At 40.7% G+C, this 24,378-nt stretch overlaps 1 protein-coding gene across 7 annotated transcripts in view; it reads left to right on the plus strand.

Annotated features, from left to right (window-relative positions):
* RRM2B (ribonucleotide reductase regulatory TP53 inducible subunit M2B) overlaps positions 1-24,378 on the plus strand; it is an 84,934-nt gene that overhangs the window by 20,273 nt on the left and 40,283 nt on the right. For all 7 annotated transcript variants that reach the window (XM_033935091.1, XM_033935090.1, XM_033935089.1 and 4 more), the window contains 3 exons: positions 6,309-6,464; positions 8,343-8,459; positions 21,145-21,278. In XM_033935091.1, the coding sequence (XP_033790982.1) occupies positions 6,309-6,464; positions 8,343-8,459; positions 21,145-21,278 (407 nt within the window). The remainder of the gene's footprint in view (positions 1-6,308; positions 6,465-8,342; positions 8,460-21,144; positions 21,279-24,378) is intronic.

A 24,378-nucleotide genomic window follows, 5' to 3' on the forward strand; every position in this document is an offset into this window, starting at 1 on the left:
TATTTTCTAGTTCCCAAAATGACGGGGGATTTACGACTGATCCTAGATCTCAGAGCTCTCAACAAATATCTAGTCAAAGAGAAATTTCGAATGCTCACTCTGCCAACTTTATATTCCTTAATGGATCAAGGGGATTGGATGTGTTCCCTCAATCTCAAAGAGGCGTATATTCATATCCCTATTCATCCAGCATTTCGCAAATACCTCAGATTTCAAGTAGGAAGCCTTCATCTGCAGTACCGAGTTCTCCCCTTCGGATTGGCTTCTTCTCCCAGAGTTTTCACAAAATGTCTCGTGGTGGCGGCTGCAGCTCTTCGCAACCAGGGTCTCCAAGTATTTCCATACCTCGACGACTGGCTCATCAAAGCTCCCTCTTTTTCAGGGGTTATTGCAGCGACCCAACAGACTATTCTTTTTCTACAAAGTTTGGGATTTCACATCAACTTTCCCAAATCTCAGTTGACTCCCTCTCAGTCTCTCCAGTTCATAGGAGCAACTCTGGACACTATCAATCTGAGAGCCTACCTTCCACAACCACGTCAGGCCGCCCTTCTGCAGATTTCTCAACAAGTCTTCCACCTTTCAACTGTTCCAGCACGAACGATGATGGTTCTGCTCGGTCACATGGCTTCTACAGTTCATGTGATTCCTTTTGCCAGACTTCACCTTCGTATTCCTCAATGGACACTGGCATCCCAATGGCAGCAAACCGTGGATCCACCAGCTCGACTAATTTCCATAACTCCTTCATTGCGGAAGTCTCTCCGTTGGTGGATGCTCTCTTTGAATCTTTCAAGAGGCTTGCTGTTCCACCCTCTTCCTCATCATAAAGTCCTCACAACCGTCTCATCAATGTATGCATGGGGAGCTCATGTGGACGGTCTTCGTACTCAGGGTCTATGGACTCAAGCAGACCGTCGGTGTCATATCAATCTGTTTGGAACTCAGAGCGATATTCTATGCTCTCAAAGCTTTTCAACATCTCCTTCACGACATGGTGCTTCTTGTACGTACCGACAACCAGGTAGCCATGTATTATGTCAACAAACAGGGAGGGACGGGATCTCATTCCCTATGTCAAGAAGCTCTGAAATTGTGGCATTGGGCAATTCTTCACAACCTCTACCTAAGGGCTGTTTACATTCAGGGTCAACACAATTATTTGGCGGACAAATTGAGTCGTCTTCTACAACCTCACGAATGGACGCTCAATTCTCCTACTCTTCACCAAATCTTTGCTCGTTGGGGAACTCCGCAGATAGATCTGTTTGCATCGCCCCTCAACTTCAAGCTGCCTCAATATTGCTCCCGCATTTACGCTCCTCAACGTCTCGAAGCATATGCGTTTCTACTGGATTGGAGGAATCGGTTCCTTTATGCCTTTCCTCCGTTTCCTCTGATTCTCAAGACTCTAGTCAAACTGAAGTCAGAACATGCCACCATGATTCTGATAGCTCCTCGGCCCAGGCAACCTTGGTTCTACCTTCTACTTCAACTCAGCACCAGGGAGCCTCTACTTCTGCCAATATTTCCTTCTCTACTCACGCAAAGTCAAGGATCCTTGCTTCATCCCAATCTGCAGTCTCTACACTTAACAGCTTGGTACCTTTCTGCATAACAGACTTTCCTCAATTTTCTCAGTCTGTTCGAGATATATTACCGTATTTTCACATAGATAATGCGCACCCGTGTAAAACGCGCACACGGGTATAGCGCGCAAAAAACACATATTTATGTACATAAATTTTTATATACCGCACACACCCGTATACCGCGCATGCTGCCCGACTCTCCTTTCGCCCGCCCCGACTCTCCTCTGGAGACCCCGACTCTGTTTTCGCCCGCCCCGACTCTCCTTTCCTCCTTGAAGTCCTGTACCTACCCTGAAAGCCTAATGCCCCCCCCCCGACGTCCGATTCACCCCCCCCCCGCAGGACCGCTCGCACCCCCACCCGAATTACCGCTCGCACCCCCACAGCCTCCCCCCCCTCCCCCATGGAGAAGCTGTCTACCTTGTTTCCGGATGCCAGCGAGCCCAGCTGTTTTCTCTGCCGGCGATCACGCCCCTTCTCTGAGCCCTGCTGCGCTGCTTTTTCTTCCGGCGGTCCCACCCTTTCTCTGACATCAGAGAAAGGGCGGGACCGCCTGAAGAGGAAGCAGCGCAGCACAGGGCTCTGAGAAGGGGCAGGACCACCGGCAGAGGAAGCAGCTGGGCTGGCATCCGGAAACAAGGTAGACAGCTTCTCCATGGGGGAGGGGGAGAGGCTGTGGGGGTGCGAGCGGTCCTTCGGGTGGGGGTGCGAGCGGTCCTTCGGGGTGGGAGTGCGAGCGCTTCTTCCGGGTGATGAATCGGGCGTCGGGGGGGGGGGGAATTATTTAAAAAAAATTTTGTACAACGCGCTCACGCATATAACGCGCAAGGGTATGCGCGGTTTGTAAAAACCACGTATAACGCGCGCGTTATATGCGAGAAAATACGGTACTTGCTTCCAGAAAGCCATCAACTAGACAATGTTATGGCCAGAAGTGGACTAGATTTTCAACTTGGTGTTCTACACATCACTTACAACCTATCTCGTCCTCCTTAGCATCAGTTCTGGACTACTTACTTTATTTGTCACAATCTGGACTTCAAACTACATCTATTCAAGTCCATCTTAGTGCTATAGCTGCTTTCCATCAGCCTCTCGATGGAAAACCTCTTTCTGCACATCCTATGGTTTCTCGCTTTATGAAAGGACTTCTAAATCTCCATCCACCACTTAAACCACCTCCAGTGGTTTGGGATCTCAATGTTGTTTTAGCTCAACTTATGAAGCCTCCTTTTGAACCGCTTGACAAAGCTCATCTCAACTATCTCACTTGGAAAGCTGTGTTCCTGATTGCTCTCACATCTGCTCGACGAGTCAGTGAGTTACAAGCTTTGGTTGCAGATCCACCTTTCACAGTTTTTCATCATGACAAGGTGGTACTCCATACTCATCCTAAATTCTTGCCTAAAGTTGTTTCAGAATTTCACATCAATCAGTGTATTGTTCTACCTGTATTTTTTCCAAAGCCTCATTCTCATCCTGGAGAAATGGCCCTTCATACCCTGGATTGTAAACGTGCCTTGGCTTTCTACCTCCAACGCACTCAACTGCACGAACATCTCCTCAACTTTTCATCTCATTTGATCCGAATAGGTTGGGACGTCCTATATCAAAGCGCACCATCTCCAACTGGATGGCTGCTTGCATTTCTTTCTGCTATGCTCAGGCTGGTCTTCCTCTGCAAGGTCGAGTGAAGGGCCACAAAGTTAGAGCTATGGCGGCATCTGTAGCTTTCCTCCGATCAACTCCTATTGAGGAAATCTGCAAGGCTGCCACTTGGTCCTCGGTTCATACTTTCACCTCTCATTATTGTCTGGATACCTTATCCAGGAGGGATGGCCACTTTGGCCAATCTGTTTTGCAAAATCTTTTTTTGTAAATTGCCAACTTCCCTCCATCCCTTTTTACTTAGCTTGGAGGTCACCCATGTGTGGGAATATGCTGCCTGCTTGTCCTGGGATAAAGCACAGTTACTTACCGTAACAGTTGTTATCCAGGGACAGCAGGCAGATATTCCCACAACCCTCCCACCTCCCCTGGTTGGCTTCTTGGCTAGGTATCTGAACTGAGGATCCTCTCAGTAGATGCGCCCCCTAGTTCGGACGGAAAGGCACGCGCGCAGGCACGATGCAGCCCTCGAAAGATCGAGATCTTCAAGCAAGTTTGCTTTCGAGGCTGTCCACTGCGGGGCTCCGTCGGTGACGTCACCCATGTGTGGGAATATCTGCCTGCTGTCCCTGGATAACAACTGTTACGGTAAGTAACTGTGCTGTACTGCTATAAGAAGCTGAACAGTGAACAATTTCATATTACACTTGAAGTTTTGAATGATGTCTTATCAGAACTGGCTTCCTTAACCATGGCATTTCAAAAACTTGGTTTGACACCATTGGAAGCTTATCATTTTGCAAAGGGTAAATTGAACAAACTTCGAATGCAATACTTAGGCGACAAGGTTAAGTGGAGTGATAAAGTCAACAGTCTTCTTGACAACAGGATGAGGTCTGGAGAAAAAGTTTCAGTGGATACTAATTCCATATTAACCTTCATCAACATCCTATGTTTGCATCTGGGTGAAAGATTTCCTGAAAATGAAGTTGAGGAATGGTCTGCTTTTGACTGTACAGCAATATCACAATGCAACTTTGACTTCGGAAATGGACATATCAGATCTCTTTGTTTAAAGTATAAACAATTTCTTCCGGAGGAAAGTGTTATTATTCAGCAATGCAATGACTTTAAATTCCTTGTTGCAGAAAAAATCAAAAGCAATTTGATAAACAGCTTTCCAGATATGACGAAATTTGCATTTCAGAATGATCAATTTGCAGATTTAGCAAAATTGATGGACATTGGTGCCACATTCTTAGCATCTAGTTCAGATTGTGAGCGTGGTTTTAGTCTTATGAACAATTTGAAGACTAAACAAAGGAATCGTTTACATTTAGAGCATTTGGAAATGCTGATGCATGTTGAGTCACCTTCAAGATGGAGGCTCAACAGATCTTGACAGAATTTATTCGGACTGGATAAATATGAAAAATCGCAGGGAAAAACTTTGAAAACTAAATTGCTGTTATTTTCTAAATTTTAAGAATAAAGTACAATGATACCTTATTTATAGGTAGCGCTCAATGAAACATTTCAATGAAACATAATTTATGTTTATTGAAATGAGACTTTATGTTACATAAAGTGTAACTAACATAAAGTGTAACTAAAATTACATTGTGTTTTCGTTAATTCAGACTAAACTCAAAGCCCTGCCCATAAATGCCCATAACTGAACTCCGGGCCCTCTGGCAATCATTTTTATAGCGCGCGCACAAATTTAGTTTTTCTTTAAGATGCGCACAGATGAAATTTTTTGCGCACACAGCCTATGAAAAATTTGAGGGAACATTGGTCACAGCCCATAAAGTTAGAGCAATGGCAGCTTCAGTAGCTTTCCTCAGATCTACTCCTATTGAGGAAATTTGCAAGGCTGCTACTTGGTCCTCGGTTCATACCTTCACTTCTCACTATTGTCTGGATACCTTCTCCAGACGGGATGGACAGTTTGGCCAAACAGTATTAAAAAATTTATTCTCCTAAATTGCCAACACTCCCGCCATCCCATTCTGGTTAGCTTGGAGGTCACTAGGCTAGGCTGCCTGCTTGTCCTGGGATAAAGCACAGTTACTTACCATAACAGGTGTTATCCAGGGACAGCAGGCATCTATTCTCACAACCCACCCACCTCCCCTGGTTAGCTTCTCTGCTAGCTATCTGAACTGAGGAGACACGCCCTACGCTGGGTGGGAAGGCATTCACATATGTGCGGTGCGGTCGACTCGAAACTTCTGGTTTCTTCAAGCAAGCCTACTTGTGAGGCTTCCGCATCCAGGCTCAGTCGGTGACGTCACCCATATGTGAGAATAGCTGCCTGCTGTCCCTGGATAACACCTGTTACAGTAAGTAACTGTGCTATCCTGCCGTTGTATCGGGCGATGGTGTATCCGCATCTGGAGTACTGCGTCCAACGTTGGTCGCCGTACCTTAAGAAGGATACTTGAGAGGGTTCAGAGGAGAGCGATACGTTTGATAAAATATATGGAAAACCTTTTATAACGCTGAGAGATTGGAGAAACTGGGATTCTTTTCCCTGGAGAAGAGGAGACTTAGAGGAGATATGATAGAGACTTACAAGATCATGAAGGGCATAGAGAGAGGGAGAGGGACAGATTCTTCAAACTTTCGGAAAATAAAAGAACAAGAGGGCATTCAGAAAAGTTGAAAGGGGACAGATTCAAAATGAATGCTAGGAAGTTTTTCTTCACCCAATGGGTGGTAGACACCTGGAATGCGCTTCCAGAGGGCGTAATAGGGCAGAGTACAGTACTGGGGTTCAAGAAAGGATTGGACAATTTCCTGTTGGAAAAGGGGATAGAGGGGTATAGATAGAGGATTACTGCACAGGTCCTGGACCTGTTGGGCCGTTACGTGAGCGGACTGCTGGGCACGATAGACCTCAGGTCTGACCCAGCGGAGGCATTGCTTATGTTCTTATGTACTATTATTATTATTTAATATAATTCAGAATGTAAACTGCTGAGGTCGGTATCTGAATGTAAACAGCTGAGGTCTGTAATATGGTGATGTGTATAACAAATGATAATAAACATAACATTAAATTGCCCTTCAGTGTTTAAAAGATTATAATTTAATTTTTTTAAGACTGTTTCTTCGGATACTATTGGAAATGGATTTACAGTAAATGATGAGCCTCTCCTGAGAAAAAATCCACGCAGATTTGTCATCTTTCCTATCCAGTATCCTGATATGTGGAGAATGTATAAAAAAGCACAGGCTTCCTTCTGGACAGCAGAAGAGGTGAGTCTTTTTAATAGACTATTTGCTTTGCAGCAGGAGATAGGCCAAAAACTGAAAAGGAAACTGGCTGAAAAGAGCAACAAAAGCACAGTAAAATATTTTACAGGATAGAAAACACATTTGCATTGAGTATCGCCTGCTGTTAGGGGTTTCTAGCAAAAGTCTAGTTTTAACCTGAAAAAAGGAACCTCAGGTGGTTCTCAAAATTAATATTTCAAAGCACCTAATAAAGTGGTAGCTGGGAATTGTTATGGATGAAAAGAATTGTGTACTGTATATTAATGTGATGCCCAAACCATCACGAACCCTCCCATAGTAAGGACAGTGTTTGATTACTAGTACATAGGGGAAAAATCTTTGGGTGAAACTTCCTTTGAGCATAAGAGTGTAATTTTATAACAGAGTGCCATGGGTTCTTGTTTTTATAAAATACTAGCATAAGTAGCAGAGAATGTGCCTTGAATGTAGGTGCTTGAGACCTGATGTAAGTGAAGGCATGCTGCTTTTGGGGTTTCTGCCAGGTACTTGTGACCGTGACCTGGATTGGCTACTGTTGGAAATAGAGTACTGGACTAGATGGACCATTGGTCTGACCCAGTATGGCTGTTTTCATAATCTATGCCAAATTTGCCCATGTGCCTCATAAGCGCCTCCCCATGCATGCTTAGTGGCAAAGCACTGTTTTATTATGGTATGTACTTTCATACCAGTTGGTATTTTATAATCTATGTGATATAGGTCAGTCTATTAATCACTAATGACAATTGTTTTTAAATTGATCCAGTTTTTGTGATGGGACAACATGCTTCTCTGCTATCATTACTTCTCTCTTAATTAATTTACCTAAACTTTAGGTCTGCTAGTTAGATTCAAGGCTTGGGTGATTCTTAGTAACATATTTTTGTGGTTTGTGTTGGACAAATATAGAAAGCAGGTTTTGCTGTTTCTTATTTATTTATTTAATTTTCTATACCGTTCTCCCAGGAGAGCTCAGAACGGTTTACATTAGTTTATTCAGATACTTGAGCATTTTTCCCTGTCTGTCCCGGCAGGTTCACAATCTATCTAATGTACCTGGGGCAATGGGGGAATTAAGTGACTTGCCCAGGGTCACAAAGAGTAACATGGATTTGAACCCACAACCCCAGGGTGCTGAGGCTGTAGCTTTAACCACTGCGCCACACTATATTATCCTAGAATTGTATGAGGGCTAATTGAAAAGTAACGAGTCTTGTGGTTTTTAAATTCAGAATCAGATGACTCCATAGGATCTGAACATTTTTCTTTTTCAAAGACACATAGTAGAATGTTTTGCGACATCCCTGTTCTATGGTGGATGACCTCTCAGAACGTGCTTTGTCAGTCACTCGTGTCTTACCCTCTTTGAATTGTTTTCACCATCATATGCTTGCTGTAACATTTCAAGAGTTTCATTCCTGCTCTTTTCAAGTTTAACACAAAATTCAATCACACACTCCTGGCATGCTCTCACAAACACGCCTTCCTCATTTTTTCATGATGACATGTACAAAGTTATTCCTTTTGCTGTGGCCCAACAATGAAGACTATGGCAGTCCAACTGTAGTTTCAGAAACGTCGATGTATGAGCACAGCGTTGCCACATCTACTTCTTGGACGGAAAAACAGAGGCAGTCTCATTACTTTTCAATCAGCCATCAGAGTAGACGTTAAAAACAATTGATCTCTTCTGTTACTTATTTTACTACTATTCAGTATGGCGCTTAGGAAAATCAGAGAGAGAATTCCCTGATCCATCTGTTCACGACTGTGTATCTGTTTGGTGGGGAAAAACATAAGCTAAAGAAATGCTATTCATCTATAATGTTGATCCAATTTTATTTTATTTATTTTTTTTAGGTAGATTTATCAAAGGATGACGTTCACTGGTGCCAGCTAAAAGCTGAAGAAAAATATTTTATTTCTCATATATTGGCATTTTTTGCAGCAAGTGATGGAATTGTAAATGAAAATCTTGTAAGTCAAGCTTCTATTATCTATGACTTTGATGGAACAGAATCCCTTTGTTAGCTTTAATATTACATGTTATTAAAATTATTGCATATATGAACATTTACAAACCAATTAAAATGAATTCATCAGCTATAACTGTGGGAAGAATAGAAAATAGAACAGCTGACAGCTTGTATAATAGAAGAATGCTTTATACTTCCTTCCAAACATAACCCTCTGCCCAGTTTTTAGGGCTGAGTATGAGGGCTTCTCTACAGATTATTGCATTATATTTTTTCACTGCCCTTTCTTAACTTGGAAAATTGATCAAATTTCATATGTTCTGATGCTTAACATATTGTGATCTGTATGCTATATTTTGTTATGGATTGTGCTGTTCACCAGTTAACAGTTTTAAACATAAAAACAGGACATGGTCATCACATAAGAACATAGGAACATCATAATTGCCATACTGGGACAGACTGAAGGTACAGCAAGCACAGTATCCTGTTTTTAACAATAGCCAACTGAGGTCCCAAGTACCTAGCAAGATCCCAAGTAGTAAAACAGATTTTATGCTGCTTATCCTAGGAATAAGCAGTTGATTTCCCCAAGCCATCTCAATAATGGCCTATGGACTTCATTTTTAGGAAATTATTCAAACCTTTTTTTAAACCCTGCTAAGCTAACTGATTTCACCACGTTCTCCAGCAACAAGTTCAAATCCAAACTTAAGATTTTTGTTTTTAAAGATGCCTACAACCTCTGATCTAATTTCTTACAAATAGAATCCATGTAGCTCCTTGATGGACTTTGCAAAAACGCTTCTTTTGAAGCGAGCCCTAACATAATGTATCGCCCCCTCCCCACACACACACACTTTCCACCCCTTTATTTTTATTTTCAATCTCGATGTGTTTATTAACTTACCAAGCCCATCCTCCTGTCTTGTTTCCATTATGTCAGTCTGTTATGCTCCCTCTTTTATTATTTTCTTACCTTTATTCTAATTTTTAGACCTGTTTTTATTTTTTAATTTTAAACTTTTTTAGACTCATTCCATTGTAAACAGTTTAGGTACCTGTTTGATAAAGAATAAAAAAACTTGGAAACTTTGTGTGAAAAAATATTTTCTCTGGGTCTGTTTTAAATCAACTACTTAGAATACTTTAGTCCTAGTATTTTTGGAAAGAGTAAACAAGCGATTCATATCTTCCCTTTCCACTCTACTCAGTATTTTATAGACCTCTCTCACATTACCCCTATTTTCCAAGCTGAAGGACCCTAGCCGCTTTAGTCTTTCCTCATAGGGAATTCGTCCCATCCTTTTTATCTTTTTAGTCGCCCTTCTCTGTACCTTTTCTAATTCCACTATTTCTTTTTTGAGATACGGCGATCAGAATTGTACAAGTATTCAAGGTGTGGCTGTACCATAGAGCGATACAAGGGCATTGTAACATTGTCATAATTGTTTTCCATTCTTTTCCTTATAATTCCTAACATTCTACTTGCTTTCTTAGCTGCCGCCGCACATTAAGCTAAGGATTTCAATGTATCCTCAACGATGACACCTAAATCCTTTTCCTGGGCAGTGTCTCCTAATGTGGAACCCTGCATCACATACCTATAGTTCAGGTTACTCTTTCCAATATGTATCACTTTGCACTTGCTCACATTAAACGTCATCTGCCATTTTGATCCCTACTCGCACAAGCTTCTCTTGTGATTTTACATAATCCTATTGCAATTTAATAACTTTGAACAACTTTGTATCATCAGCAAATTTAATTATCTCACTTGTTATTCCCATCTCTAGATCATTGATAAATATGTTTTGTTTTTTTCCCAAATCTTTATTCATTTTTAGTTCTTACAACAAGTGTATAATATTATATCAAAGAACTCAAACCAATCACTTGACAATCTTAACAACAGATTCTTAAGTACATAAAAGAGCTCCCTCTCCCTCCCATCCCTTACTATAACAATGAATCAAGTAAAATTCACATCTTATATCCCCCCTTCCACACTAAATATACTCTTGTACATAAAAAGGTGTCTAAGGTGTCCAATCATTAGAATATACAATCAATGGCCCCTTTATCTTTTTTTTTTTTTTTAAGTTCAAATAATTTTATTGAGATTTTCCATGAATGAACAAAAACCATATAACAGCAAGATCAAGCTATCAAACTAAGGCAATGCATCATTATATATCATTACATGGAAAGTATTCTGAGATCAGCCATAGCACTGCCAAACTAAATAAGAAACCAAAAATCAAAATAGTCAATAAGAGAGGAAAAAGAAAAAGAATAGAGTTGACTGCTTGGCTATATAATATCCAGATCGTCTATTATATATATACATACACAACAGTGATTTCATATCAGACCTGACAATAGTCCATGAACGGTTGCCAAATGAGGTTTGTTTTTTGAAGAGATCCTTTCCTTTCAGCTGCTACCAATTCGAATTTGGCAATAAGGCAGACTTGATTCCACCATGCAGAATAAGACAGTGTAGATGAATTCTTCCAATTGGAAAGTATCTGTTTTATAGTAATGGATAGCAAAGCTTTAAGTAACTTGGCTTGAGGGTCAAGTAGAGGAGTCTGGAGTCCTTGCTGGCCATATATTACTATCGCTAATGTAATAGGTTCTGTAATGTGTAATATGGCACTGATGGTGCGCCAAGTTTGAGACCAGTAGTGTCGTATAATGGTGCAGTGAAAGATCATATGATCCAAGGTTCCAGTAGATGAATGGCAGGACCAGCATTTACCATCCTGTGGGTTATCCTTATGTGCTATCTTGGCCAGTTTTATTGGAGTCCAGAATGCCTTGTGGATGAGGAAGAAGAGAGACTGAGTTGAAGCAGAGGAAGCAAGTGTTGAGTGCGATTTTTTCCAGATGTCTTTCCAGTCAGATACTTCAAGTTCTAAACCTGTATCCTTATGCCATAACGAGTATAGAGTAGTAAGTGAGAAGGTATCATGTTTTCTCATGATTTTATACCATTGTGATGCTTCATGTCTGGTGTACGAGATTTGTTCACACAATAGTAACAAATTAGGAAGTTCGTCCTTAATCGGGTGCTGCTTCAAATGTGCTGTTATGGCTGATTTTAGTTGTATCCATTTGAAGAAATGAGTTTGTGGTAGTTTGGTACTTTCCACCAGTCTTTGAAAAGGAATCCATGTAGAATTCGAGTAGAGATGACATAGACGATGAATTCCTTTGGATTGCCATAAAGAGTTATAAGTCGGTTTATTTTGTATGCGGATTTTACAGTTTCCCCAGAGTGGTAGTTGCGTAGTTTCGTTCCATGTCGGTGAAAACATTGCATCTATGTGTCTTAGAACTGTACAAGTAGATGCCATGATTGGTTGAAGGTGTTGAGAATCCTTCTGTCTAGTGAAAGGTAAGTCTGCCAGATGAGTTGCTGTAGCAAGCGAGCGTTCCAGTAGTAGCCAACGTGGTGCAGAGGTGACATCAGTGGTATGAAGCCATCTGGATCCCTGCCTCAGCAAGAAAGCAATATGATAGTTTTTATAATTAGGAAAGTTCACACCTCCTGATTCTTTGTCATTTCTGAGCTTTTGTAGACTAATACGAGGTGGTTTGTTGTTCCAAAGGAAAGCTGTAAGTATTTTGTCCAATTTAGCATAGAAGGTAGACTTCATCAAGACTGGTAACATGCTCAACGTGTAGTTGATTACTGGAGAAATCATCATTTTAATTGTATCCATCCTTCCCCACCAAGATAGTTTCAATGGGGACCAAGAAGACGTTAAGAGTCTAACCGAGTCCAAAATGTGGGCAGCGTTGTGTTCAGAAGTTTCTTCTAGGTCAGGTGTGAAGTGTAACCCAAGATATTTCAATTTGTCAGGCGACCACATCAGACCAAGGTCTTTAATGGACGATCCAATTTCCGGGCAGTTTAATGGCATCACTTCTGATTTGGATAGATTCAGTTTGTATCCAGAATGAGTAGAGTAGTTTGCCAGTAATTGTATTAAAGGAGATAAAGATTCAGGTGTGATATACAATAAGATGTCATCCGCGTACGCTGACAGTTTGATATCCACCCCAGCATATGTGAATCCTTGTATGTGTGGTGATGCACGAATTGCAATTAGAAGGGGTTCCAATGCTATGTTGAAGAGCAATGGAGACAGGGGACACCCCTGTCTCGTCCCCCTGCTAGGTGTAAAGGGTAAAGAAAAATGTTGGTTAGCATAAATTTTGTTAGTCGGTGATGAGTATAGGACCTTAACCCTGTTAATAAATATAGGAGACAATCTAAACCATGACATGACAGCAAATAAATAGGGCCACTCAACACGATCAAAAGCTTTTTCAGCGTCTAATCCCACTGCTATAAGTGGGTAATCTATTTTTTTGGCTAAGGAGATTACATGAGCAAAAGTTCTAGTGTTGTCACAAGACAAACGATTAGGCATGAATCCAGTTTGGTCTGTATTAATCAATTTAGGCAATACCAATTGCAATCTAGTGGCTAAAATTTTTGCGTAAATTTTAGCGTCTGAGTTGATTAGGGATAGTGGTCTGTAATTACCAACTTTAAGAGGATCTTTGTTTGGTTTAGGCAGTACAATCGTAGTTGCCTCAGTGAAGGATCCCCTAATGTCTCCAGTGGATTGCAAGTAGTGATAGAACTCCAATAAGTGTGGAGAAAGCCATTTTTTAAACACCTGATAAAATTCAGATGGCAGGCCATCAGGTCCGGGTGCTTTGTTAGTAGACATTAGACCTATTGCTTCATTTATTTCTTCTAAAGTTATTTCAATTTCTAAGCCAACGTTGTCCAATTCATCTAAGCAATTATGTGTGAGGCCATTAAGAAAGGGGATGGAATCCCCAACTTGTTTTGTCTCAGTCGAGTAAAGGGTAGAATAAAATTCGTGAAATTGTGTAAGAATTTCATTGGGATTAGTGACCAGCGTATCATTATCAGTAGTTAGGGCTGATATTGTGGATTTATTCCTCTTGCCTTTAAGATATGAAACAAGATGCTGGCCACATTTGTTACTATCAGAATAATATTTGGCAGTGTTCATAAAAATCTGTGATGCAGCTGTTTTGCTAAGGCATGTATTATATTGAAATCTGATGTGTTGTAATTTCTTAAGGGTTTGCATATCACTAGGGTTCGATTGGTGTAGGATCTCAAGATGTTTAAGTTCAGCTTCATAGGTATCCACTTCCTGTTTATTAGTTTTCTTTAGGTGAGCATTATAAGAGATTATAACACCCCTTATATATGCTTTAAATGCATCCCACACTGAAATCCAAGAATTATCTTGGGGTGAGTTTAAAGAGAAATAAACTTGAATTGCTGATTCTATGTGATCACAGAATTGCTTATCCTGGAGGAGACAAGTATTTAGTCTCCACGATCTCTGAGAAGAAGGGACAGGAAGTGTATCCAAGGAAAGGAGGACTGCAGCATGGTCCGATACACTAATTGCTTTTATGTCAGTTTGTGCAATGGATTTAACTAAAGATGAGCTTATCAAAAAGTAGTCAATACGTGAATATGAGGCGTGGGGTGCAGAGAAAAAGGTGTATTCTCTATCTTCCATGTGGGTTATGCGCCACGGATCTATTAATTTAAATTGGGCAATAATATCTTGCAGGCATAACCAGGTTTTTGATTTTTTATGTTTATATATTGATTTTCTGTCTTTCAGGGGGTCGAGGATCTGATTAAAGTCACCACCTATTATAAAAGAAGTGTCTTGATAGGAATTTAATTGATCAGCTATGGTAGTGAAAAATGAGCAGTCCTCAACGTTAGGACCGTATATGTTTAGAAGACATAAAGCTTGGGAATTTATAGATATTTTTGTGGATATCCATCTGCCCTGAGTGTCAGTGCTATGTGAGATAATTTTTATTTGGTTTGTGTTTCTAATGTAAGTTATAACACCATTCTTTTTGTCAACAGCAGGGGAGAATTGAGGCGGGTAAGCCCAGGGGAGAGATAATTTGGCAGAAGAGGTAGCGTCCAAGTGGGTTTCCTGCAGGAAAATTACATCCGCAGATAATGTTGAGATGTAATTTAGGATTTTTTTGGATTTAACTGGATTGTTTAAACCTTTAACATTTAAGGTGACACATATAAGAGGCATATATTAGAGAGAAAGTAAGAGCATGGCAAGCATACACCAGTACTTATGTATGTCAGGCCATATGAACTGTGGGTATCAAGTAATATGTGAAGATATAGCCAAGCAGTCAGTAAGAAAAGAATATAAAAACTGAAAATATACATATTATGTGATATATCAAACAATTTACCACGGGTCAGTGAGCAAGGTGAAACTCCACAGCAACCCACCTCCGCAGAACCACATATTCAGTAAATATGAACCCCTGTAAAACACAGTCACAAAGTTATAACAACATTTCAATTGTGTGACATTCACTAGTATACCAGTAATATAAATTGTGGTGTTGCCAGCATACAGTAATAAATACTGATATTAAACCAGCTGTTATTGAGTCAGGTACAATCAATTGTACTCGGGCTTAATGTTTCCAGGTACTCTGCAAGTTCAGTAGGATTAGTAAAATCTTTCGTATGATTATTATAAGTGACCCTCAAGCGGGCCGGGTACATCATTCCAAATCTCGCTCCCAGTTGCTTTAGTTTAGGGCGATATTCCAGTAGTTGCTTCCTGAGTTTAGCTGTTTGTTTTCCCAGGTCAGGCACAAATAGCAGTGTGTTCCCTTCAAATTTAATCGGTGCCTTAGCACGTGCTTGCTGCATAATTTCAATAACCTGCGAATAACGTAATAGGCGCACCACCGTTGGTCTGGGGTATTGCCCGGTTCTGTTGGGCAGCGAATTAGAGGGAACCCGGTGCGCCCGATCTATTTCAAAAGGTAGTTCAAATTTAAGATCAAGCAGTTTGGGAAGAGTAGTATGTAAAAATTCACTCATATTTCGCCCTTCACGGGATTCAGGAATCCCTAGTATCCGGAAATTATTTCTTCTGGAACGATTACTGAAATCCTCAATTGCTGTCTCTAGCTGTTCTATACGTTTGGTTTGTTTAAGCAGTACTTTAATATTGTTTTCAGCTACAGACAGTTTAGTGTCTGTAGCTTGTACCTGGATCTGGAGCTGGGCAAGGTCTTTTTTAAACGCTGCAATCTCTTCCTTGATTTCTTCGTTGTCAGCTTTTACTTCAGACCGCATGGCTCTGAGTTCTTCCAATATGGTCTGTGTTGAGGCCTCCTCGGACTTGGAAGAGAGCGCTTTTTGCGGCGATACCGGATCGGGATTTCGCCGTTTTCCGGGCTTGGTTGAAGCCATCGTGCTTCTGGCAGATTTCTGTGCCGCTAAATTTAATTTTTAATTGCAGAGCGCTCAGGGGTGTTCGATACCGGCTACGATTCAGCGGGAGCCGCGTTGCTATGCGTCCGCCATTAAATGCGCTCACTAGCGCCCCCCCCTTTATCTTTTTAAAGTTATTATAATTCCCTTTCTGAATAGCAAGTATTCTTTCCATTTTATAGATATGACATAATGAATTCCACCAAAAGGAGTAATTAAGCCTAGTGGAATCTTTCCAATTTCTGGTAATATTCAGAATGGCAACCCCTGTCATTATTAAAAGAAGTTTATTATTACTTGCTAAAATTGACACTCTTACCTCATAGATGTTCCAAATAAAATTGTATCATAAGATAGGGCAACATGATTTTCTAACAATGAATTAATTTGGGACCAAATTGACTTCCAAAAGGCATTGATACAAGGACAAAAAAAATTAAATGATCCAAAGTCCCAGCATCTAGATTACAGTGCCAGCATATGTTAGACTTAGAGCTAAACGAAGTGGGGTCCAAAAAGCTCTATGCAATAAAAAGAACCAAGTTTGTCTCATAGATGCTGACATTGTACATCTTATTCTCCAAGACCAAATTCGTGGCCATTGAGAAGCAGAAATTTGGTGCTTGATCTCAATGCTCCAAATGTCTTTTAGACCAGTTTTTTGTTTCTTATTCAAGTATCCATATAACAATTTATACCACTGTGCGGCTTGGTGTCCCAAGAAATCTGCCTGAAAGCATAGGAATTCCAAACTATACTGAGTATTAAGATCTTTCCATTCAGGGAACCCCTCCTGAATAGCCTGCTTCAGCTGCAACCATTTGAAATTTTGTAATTTATTTAAACTATATTTATGTTGCAACTGTGAAAAATCATGCAGTTTACCATTTAAAATAACATCATTCAGAGTACGTATACCTGCAATAATCCAATGCTTCCAGACAATTTGAAATCCACCAATTTTAATCTTGGAGTTTAGCCAAATGGATTGATTTAATGATTTGGAAATTGGATAAATATGATAAAAAGTAGTGGTCCAGGCAATTTGCTACTTTTCAGTTTGTCAAACTTGGCCCATTACATCAGGAGTGCCCAAATGTTTGATCGCAAAGGAAACGCGAGTCGATTGTGGAGCCCATCCCGGGCTTTTGCGTTCAGTTCTCCCTGCTTCCCCGACGCTAGTCCGGGCACATACAAGCACTGGGCCCACAGCCTTCCCCCCAACATCAATTCTGACATTGGAGAGGAAGTTCCAGGCCAGCCATTCACTGCCTGGATGGCCCGGAACTTCCTCTCCGACGTCAGAATTGACGTCCTCTGACATTTGGATTCCAGGCGTCATCCTTTCCCTTTGTGGAATCTTAACGTCATTCTTCAAGCTTTGGAAAAACTCCTTTCGAGCCACTGAATGCAGCTACTCTTCTGGATCTGACAATCAAGACTGTCCTTCTGGTCTCCTTTGTATCGGCATGGCGTTTTTCGGTGCTTCGGGCTCTTTCATGCAGGGAACCCTTTCTCTGTATTCCGGACGCAGGATTGCCCTGGATTTGTTCAGGTATGTTGCTTGGCTTTGGGACTCAACTGGATATAGCTCTAGCACTTAGTCTAAAGGGGGAGGAGCATGTGCTCAGAAAAGTGTTGGATTTCTGCAACTCCCGGATTGCGGGTTGGGATTGAACACCTAAGCATACAAAATCCTATAGGGACTAACAGAAAGAAGATTATCGAATGTAAAAACCTAATTTTCCATTACCTTCCGCACCAATTCATGTACTCCACTAAGAACTAGTTCTGGAATTGCTTCATCTCTTGTCTGTTCCTGAACCAGCTGCTCCATAAAGCAGTTCTTGATTTCATCAAGGAATTAGCATGCCCTGATGTTAAATTTATCAGTCAATATCGGGGTACTTGAAATCACCCATTATTATTGTGTTACCTAGTAACACAATAATAATGGGTAACCCAGGGTGTAATTTTGCAAATAACTTCTGTATGGAGCACATCAAGTGGTTACTTATAGAGTTGGAGATTCCCTAGGGAGAGTTGTCTGGACTTATCTGAAATTTACTAGATCTGACAGCAGCAGCTCGTGTGACGAGGTTTAAGAACATAAGCAGTGCCTCCGCCGGGTCAGACCATAGGTCCATCCTGCCCAGCAGTCCGCTCCTGCGGCGGCCCAAACAGGTCACGACCTGTCTGAATCACCAGAAGGGGCCCCCTTGCCACCTTGGTTTTTGAGAGGTGTTTTCGGCTGTTCTCTCCTTTTCCTTGGAGGGACATCTGCTTTGCTATTCGGTGACTGGCATCCAGGGAACTGCACAGTAGAGAATGACACGGTGACAAAATTCATCACAGTTCCCGTCCCCGCGGGAAATAATCCCATGTCATTTTCTAGTGTCTATTTCAACCTCAGTCCTTCTACACCAGCATTCTTCAAAGCAAAACTTGCGGGTCATACTCTGGTTGTGGTTGTGGCCATTCATACTCTGATTCTTCCCTCTCTCCTTAAAGAATGACATGAAGATGGTTTCCCGCAGTTATCCGCGGGGACGGGAACGGTGATGAATTTTGTCACCGTGTCATTCTCTACTGCACAGCTCACCTATAGGTTAAGTTGAAGCTCTGTGGTTCTCAAACTCCATCTGCTGGTAGGAGTGCGTAATACCCATCTGTGCTGGTCTAGAGCAGAGTTCTCAACTTCTTCAAGCCAAGTAGCCCCTAAGTCTAACAAATATCAACCAAGTACCCCCCCCAAGCTCTGCCCATGACCCCACCCCTATAAAAATAGTACTAATTGTAATGCAATTTCTTCTATTCATTTTTCATGTGCGCACACAATATAATCTTTTTTTTTTTTTTTCAAATTCTTTATTTGTTTTCAATCTTACATCAAGTGCACAAACAATAAAACAATACAATTAAACACTCACTTGGCAATCTTTCTGATTTATCTTACAATACATAAAATTACCACCTTTCCCTCCCATCATTCCTCTCTTATTTCCCCAATAAGAAAAATGTAAAATATACCTCCCCCTCCCTCCAATCATTCTTATTGTAATGAGTAAACACCATTTTCTGTTGTAATATAATCTTATTAATATATAATGGTAACCACAAAGTTAAAAAAACACAAAGCACACTGTCTGCACAGAAAATTTTAATTATCATTTATATTCGGGGGATTTTCAAAGAGGTCAAGGCAGATGACTTTAAAATATGCAATGTCGCCTCAGTAACAACTATAGAAAAACAGACAAATATGGTGCAAAATATAGACAGCAAATATAAATTCTTAAAACTGACACATTTCGATCACTAAATTGAAAATAAAATCTTTTTTTTTTTACCTTTGTTTGGTGATTTCATGAGTTTCTGGTTGTACTTCCTTCTGACTGTGCATCCAATATTTATTTATTTATTTCAAGATGTGTGGGAGCCATTAACAAAATATTGTACTTATTAGATGACATTTTTTCCCTTAAATTTACAGGTTCAATTATGAGGGGGGAGGGGGTAATTTTATGATTACATATTGTACAAGGTATTGATTATATAATGGGAAGGGTGGGAGATAAGAATATATAATTTGTACTATTGATGATTATTAAGTGATATACTTATTGTTAATCTGTTTTAACATATTGACACACTTATTGTAAGTTTGAAAATGAATATTTAAAAAAAAATTGTTTATGTAAATCAATATCAAACAAAGAGTTGACTATTCTGAAAAGTTCATTACTATTTAAAGTAGGAGAATTAATTTTTTAAGAGTAATGTTTGCAACGCTTTTCTTTAACCTTAAGTCTCCAAATAAGTATGTCCTCATCTTTCCCTGATTTACATCATATTCTTTCCAATTTATGTAATCCTTGCTTTAAAACCATTAAATCAGTATTGTACCAGCTGTCTGATATGCATTGTCTTTTCCTACGTTCTTTCAGAGGTGCAATGTCATTTAAGACCTGGTTGCTAAAGTTTTTCAATCCTAAAATGAAATTTGGATCAAAAACTGAGTTAGATATTAGGCAATAATGTGTCCAGAATTCTACTGGGTTCAGTTATCCTCTTGTGCAAATAGTTTTCTCTTTGAAATTGTTCCTTGGTTTCGTTGAGTTGTCTTTTAATCCAGCATAGTTCATAATTACATAAAAGATGGTCCGACCAAGGAGTATTGGTCCAAGTTTCACCTTTTAAACTTACACTGGGAGTAATTGAAACATTAGAAAGAAATGTAATCAGATCTAAGTGGTGACCTTTCTGATGGGTTTTAGTCGGAGGTGGTTTGGAAAAACCCAATGATGTAAGGAGGGAAAGTAGATCTGTTACATTAGCGTTATCTTCCTGTTCAAGGTGTAAATTAACATCACCAGCTAGAAAATTGTAGGCACAGCTACTGTCTTTATTCCATGGTCATCCAACAGCCCCACCGCTTCCTTCTTGGGTTGTTTCCCCTTAATATATCGAAAGAACGGCTTGAAGTTTTTTGCCTCTTTGACTATTTTTTCCTCGTGGTATCTTTTGGCCCCTCTTACCGCCTTATGGCACCTGCTTTGATGTTTGCTTTTTCCAATTTTCATCCGTTTTTGACTTTTTCCATTCCTTAAACGAAGTCTACTTGTCTCTGATCACTTCCTTCACCGCTACAGTGAGCCATGCTGGTTCCTTGTTCTTTTTCCTCTTGGATCCCATGTTGATACATGGTAAATATAGATTTTGCGCCTTGGTGACTGTGTCCTTAAAAAGGGACCATGCTTCCACTAGCGTTTTTACAGTGCTTATCCTCTTCTTAGTCTTCTTCCCTACCATGATTCTCATCCCTTCGTAATTCTCTTTTCGGAAGTTCAGTGCCATGGCCATCATTCTGGATCGATGTTTTGCCCCTGTGTCCAGATTGAAGTGGATCATATTGTGATCACTGTTTCCCAGCATCCCTTCTACTTCTACTCCTTGCGCTGGTCCTCGTAGTTCATTTAGAATTAAATCCAGAATTTCATTTCCTCTCATATTTTCCTTGACAAGTTGTTCCTAATTTAATTAATTGTGCTCCTCACTACTGTTTGGGTTTCTGCCAGGTCTTGTAACCTGGATTAGCCACTGTTAAAACAAGTTACTGGGCTAGATGGACCATTGGTCTAATCTAGTATGGCTATTATTTCTTATATTGTATTATATTGTAATTTTTTACCTTTTAGTTTTGTCCTCTGTTCTGTCTTGGTCCTTTTCTATCCTTTATTAATTATTTTTTAATTGTAAACTACTTAGATAATCACTGTATTGACATTGTGGTATATCAGATAAAGTTGGTGATGATATTGCTGTGTTTTCCCTACAGGTAGAACGTTTCTACCAGGAGGTACAGATCCCTGAGGCTCGATGCTTTTATGGATTTCAGATTCACATTGAAAATGTTCACTCTGAGATGTACAGCATGCTTATAGAAACCTATATCAAAGATCCACAGAAACGGTAATTGCTTCCTGAGGGGAAGTTATATAACTAGCCTATTTTATAGAATTTGCCTCTGTCCCCATGAGCACTGTCCCTATCCCTGTCTTATCCTCGCTGACTCTGTATCATGGACTGATTTTATATTTAAATCTTTAAGAGACAATATTCTGTATTACTAGACCAGCAACTCTCCAATCTCTACTGATCACGACACCAGACTACAAAACTTTCAGAAGAGAAATAAAAACCCTACTATTGAAGAAATCCATCAAGACAAACTAACACCGCAGGAAGCATTTCAATCTCCCCCAGATCCTACAACCTTCTAACTAAATTATCTATTTTATTATGACCCTGAAACAATGTCCAGATCTCCCCCTAAGTAATTTGCTCTACTTTGTAACTCTCCTGGAAATGTCCAGATAACCTCTTGTGTAATCTGCCTTGAACCATAAGTTAATGGCAGAATAAAAATCACTAATCTAATGTAATTACTGTTTATAAATCACAAAGAGTCCTCCATTTCAGTCTGGTTTAGGTACAGCCTTTCTAAATATTCAGTTGTATATATTTTTACATATCATCTGGGAAAGTAATTGGATTGTCTTTCAGACATGGGTGTAGAAGAGAACCTAAACTGTGTAGTGGATTGATAGGAAAATAATTGTCTTTTAAATGTTGGAAATGTTCCTTGATGCCAGCAACAATGGATGCATCTGTTGCAGTAACAGTAAGATGCTTGAGCAACTGGGCACATGATGGAAGGATGTTGCAAATGGTAGGAGTCTAATCAGCAGACAAGACTTTTTTGTTGCCACATCGAAGGCAGGCAAGACACAAATTATGTCATTTAACAGTACTTCGTATAAATTCAAAAGCAGCTTCTGCAGTTTTTTTTAAATCATTGAATTCAGTTGCTAATTGTCTAAGACAGTGTATGGCAAACTGTGTGCTTCAAAACACCAGCGAGGAGGAGAAGCACTGGCTGACTGCCTACAGGACGTGCCTCTCGCGGCGAGAGGCACATCCTGTAGGCAGTCAGCTGGCACCTCTGCTCTTCTCTGCACCTCTCCTCTTCCAGCACCCCACACTGGCGGTTCAGGATTCTGTCTGGAGGGCCTCTGCGCACGCTGATGACGATGTCACACATGATGTCTGCATATTTCCAGATGCCCTCCAGCTGCGGCCCCCAAATAAGTGTGCCATGGCTCTGGAGAGTTTGTGAGACACTGGTCTAAGATATGTTAAGTTTTTACATATTACTAGTCTCAAGTTTTTTGAAATTGACACATCCTGCCCCCACCCCCCCGGTTAACTGCATGTACCCATCTCCATGTTATTCTCTACTATGTGTGAAGGTCAAATAGGTACCTGTTTTGTGACTTTTTTGTTAAGATAATATTGATGCCTATGTGTCTTTAGGAATAGCCACTTAAAACTTGGAAACTACACAAAGCATAAGGATATGAATTTTGTTCTCCATTCCTTAAAGCCTGGAAAGATCTGAAGAGCTGAAAGACCAGGTATGGTCCTACTCAAACCAGTTTAACCTATGGACCAGGTGAGGCTCTGGTCCAGAGTACCTGTGAAAGAGAGCACCAAATGCTTGGGCCAGCAACATCATGTTTCTGTGTTAAGCCAGTGGTTCTCAACTGGCACAGAAAACAGCTATTTTTCCCCCTGCTTATAAAGTAGCAGTGTCTCCCTCCCCACCATGGATCCAGTACCTTTTCCTCAGTGTCTCTTAGCATCTGCAATCAAGCAAACCTGGACCAGGCTCGGTTCTCTGCGGCTGTCTTTCCCTTCGAGTTACTATCCTGCTGAACATTGAAAGTGCACTTTTTTGGTGATGGGGTGAATGTTGGAAACAGAGCTACTGGGCCATAAGAGTAAAAGAAAAAGAGGAGGGACATGAGTTGCTGGGGCAGAAGGGACAGAGAATCGCTGGATCATAAGGGGGATGGGGAAAGAGCGTTCATGGAGTGTTGGACATAGGGGTGAAGAAGAAGGGAGAGGGGACAAGGAAATTCTGGACTATGAGATGGAGGGGTGAAGTTGCTGGATCATAGTGTAAAGGAGGGAGAAAGAGAGGAGAGAGAGGGATGGGCAGTGGGGCTGGAGAGCTGTTAAACCAAACCTTCAACTCTGACTCCTGGAAAAAGTGAATTGATATTAGGTTATACATTTTTTTGTCCTAGATTTAAAATACTAGTAAATTTAACTTATATTTACTAGTACTTTAAATCCAGGACAAAAAAAAATCCTATGCAAGTGTAAAGTGATAGAATTGCAGTATATAAGCTGTTATTATTATTATTATTTACCATATATAGTGATATCTTGGAATCCGAATGCCCCAGAACTCGAACAACTTGAAATTTGAGCAAATTTTGCCCCAGAATCCGAATGCTGCTTTGGAATCTGAATGCCCTGCATGTTGTTCGTATGTGTTTGTGCATACGTTTCCCCAGCGCTCGGGCTACCCATACATCATTCAGTTCATTGTCAGAAGCTGTAATGAAAGCATCTCATGTGATTTTCACCTTTCTTTAGTGTATTGAGGAAAATACTGTATTATTATTATTTGTTAATATTTTACCTTAAAATCCAGTGTATTTACTGTTAAAATTTGAGTTCATGGGATCCAGGAATGGATTAATCTAGTTTCTATTATTTTAAACTAGTCTTTAAGTCCATTACATTAACGGTTGCTAGAATAGATGTGTGTGTGTGTGTCTGTCCTTCTTTCTGTCTCTCTCTTTCCTCGGCTGTCTACCACCACCCCTTGCCTGCTCCCCCTGTCCAGCAGTAGCCCTTCTCCATTCCTTTTACCTCCCCCGTGTCCAGCAGCACCCCTTCCCTACTCCCTCTGTCCAGAAGTAGCCCTTCTACCTTCCTTTTACCTCCCCCCTATCAAGCAGCACCCCTTCACTGCTCCCCCTGTCCAGTACCCCTTCTCCTTTCCCTGCTCCCCCTGTCCAGCATCCGCTAGTCCAGGCAGCCTTGGGGCTTTTACTAGGCCGGCCCACCTCGCATTATTGAAGTAGGCCAGCCTAGCAAATTCCCCACAGCTGCAATATTAAACCGTGGCTGCTGCGTTTGCTGGTCTGGGGGTGAC

This window comes from Geotrypetes seraphini, chromosome 2, assembly GCF_902459505.1.
Source record: "Geotrypetes seraphini chromosome 2, aGeoSer1.1, whole genome shotgun sequence".
Lineage (NCBI taxonomy): Eukaryota > Metazoa > Chordata > Amphibia > Gymnophiona > Dermophiidae > Geotrypetes > Geotrypetes seraphini.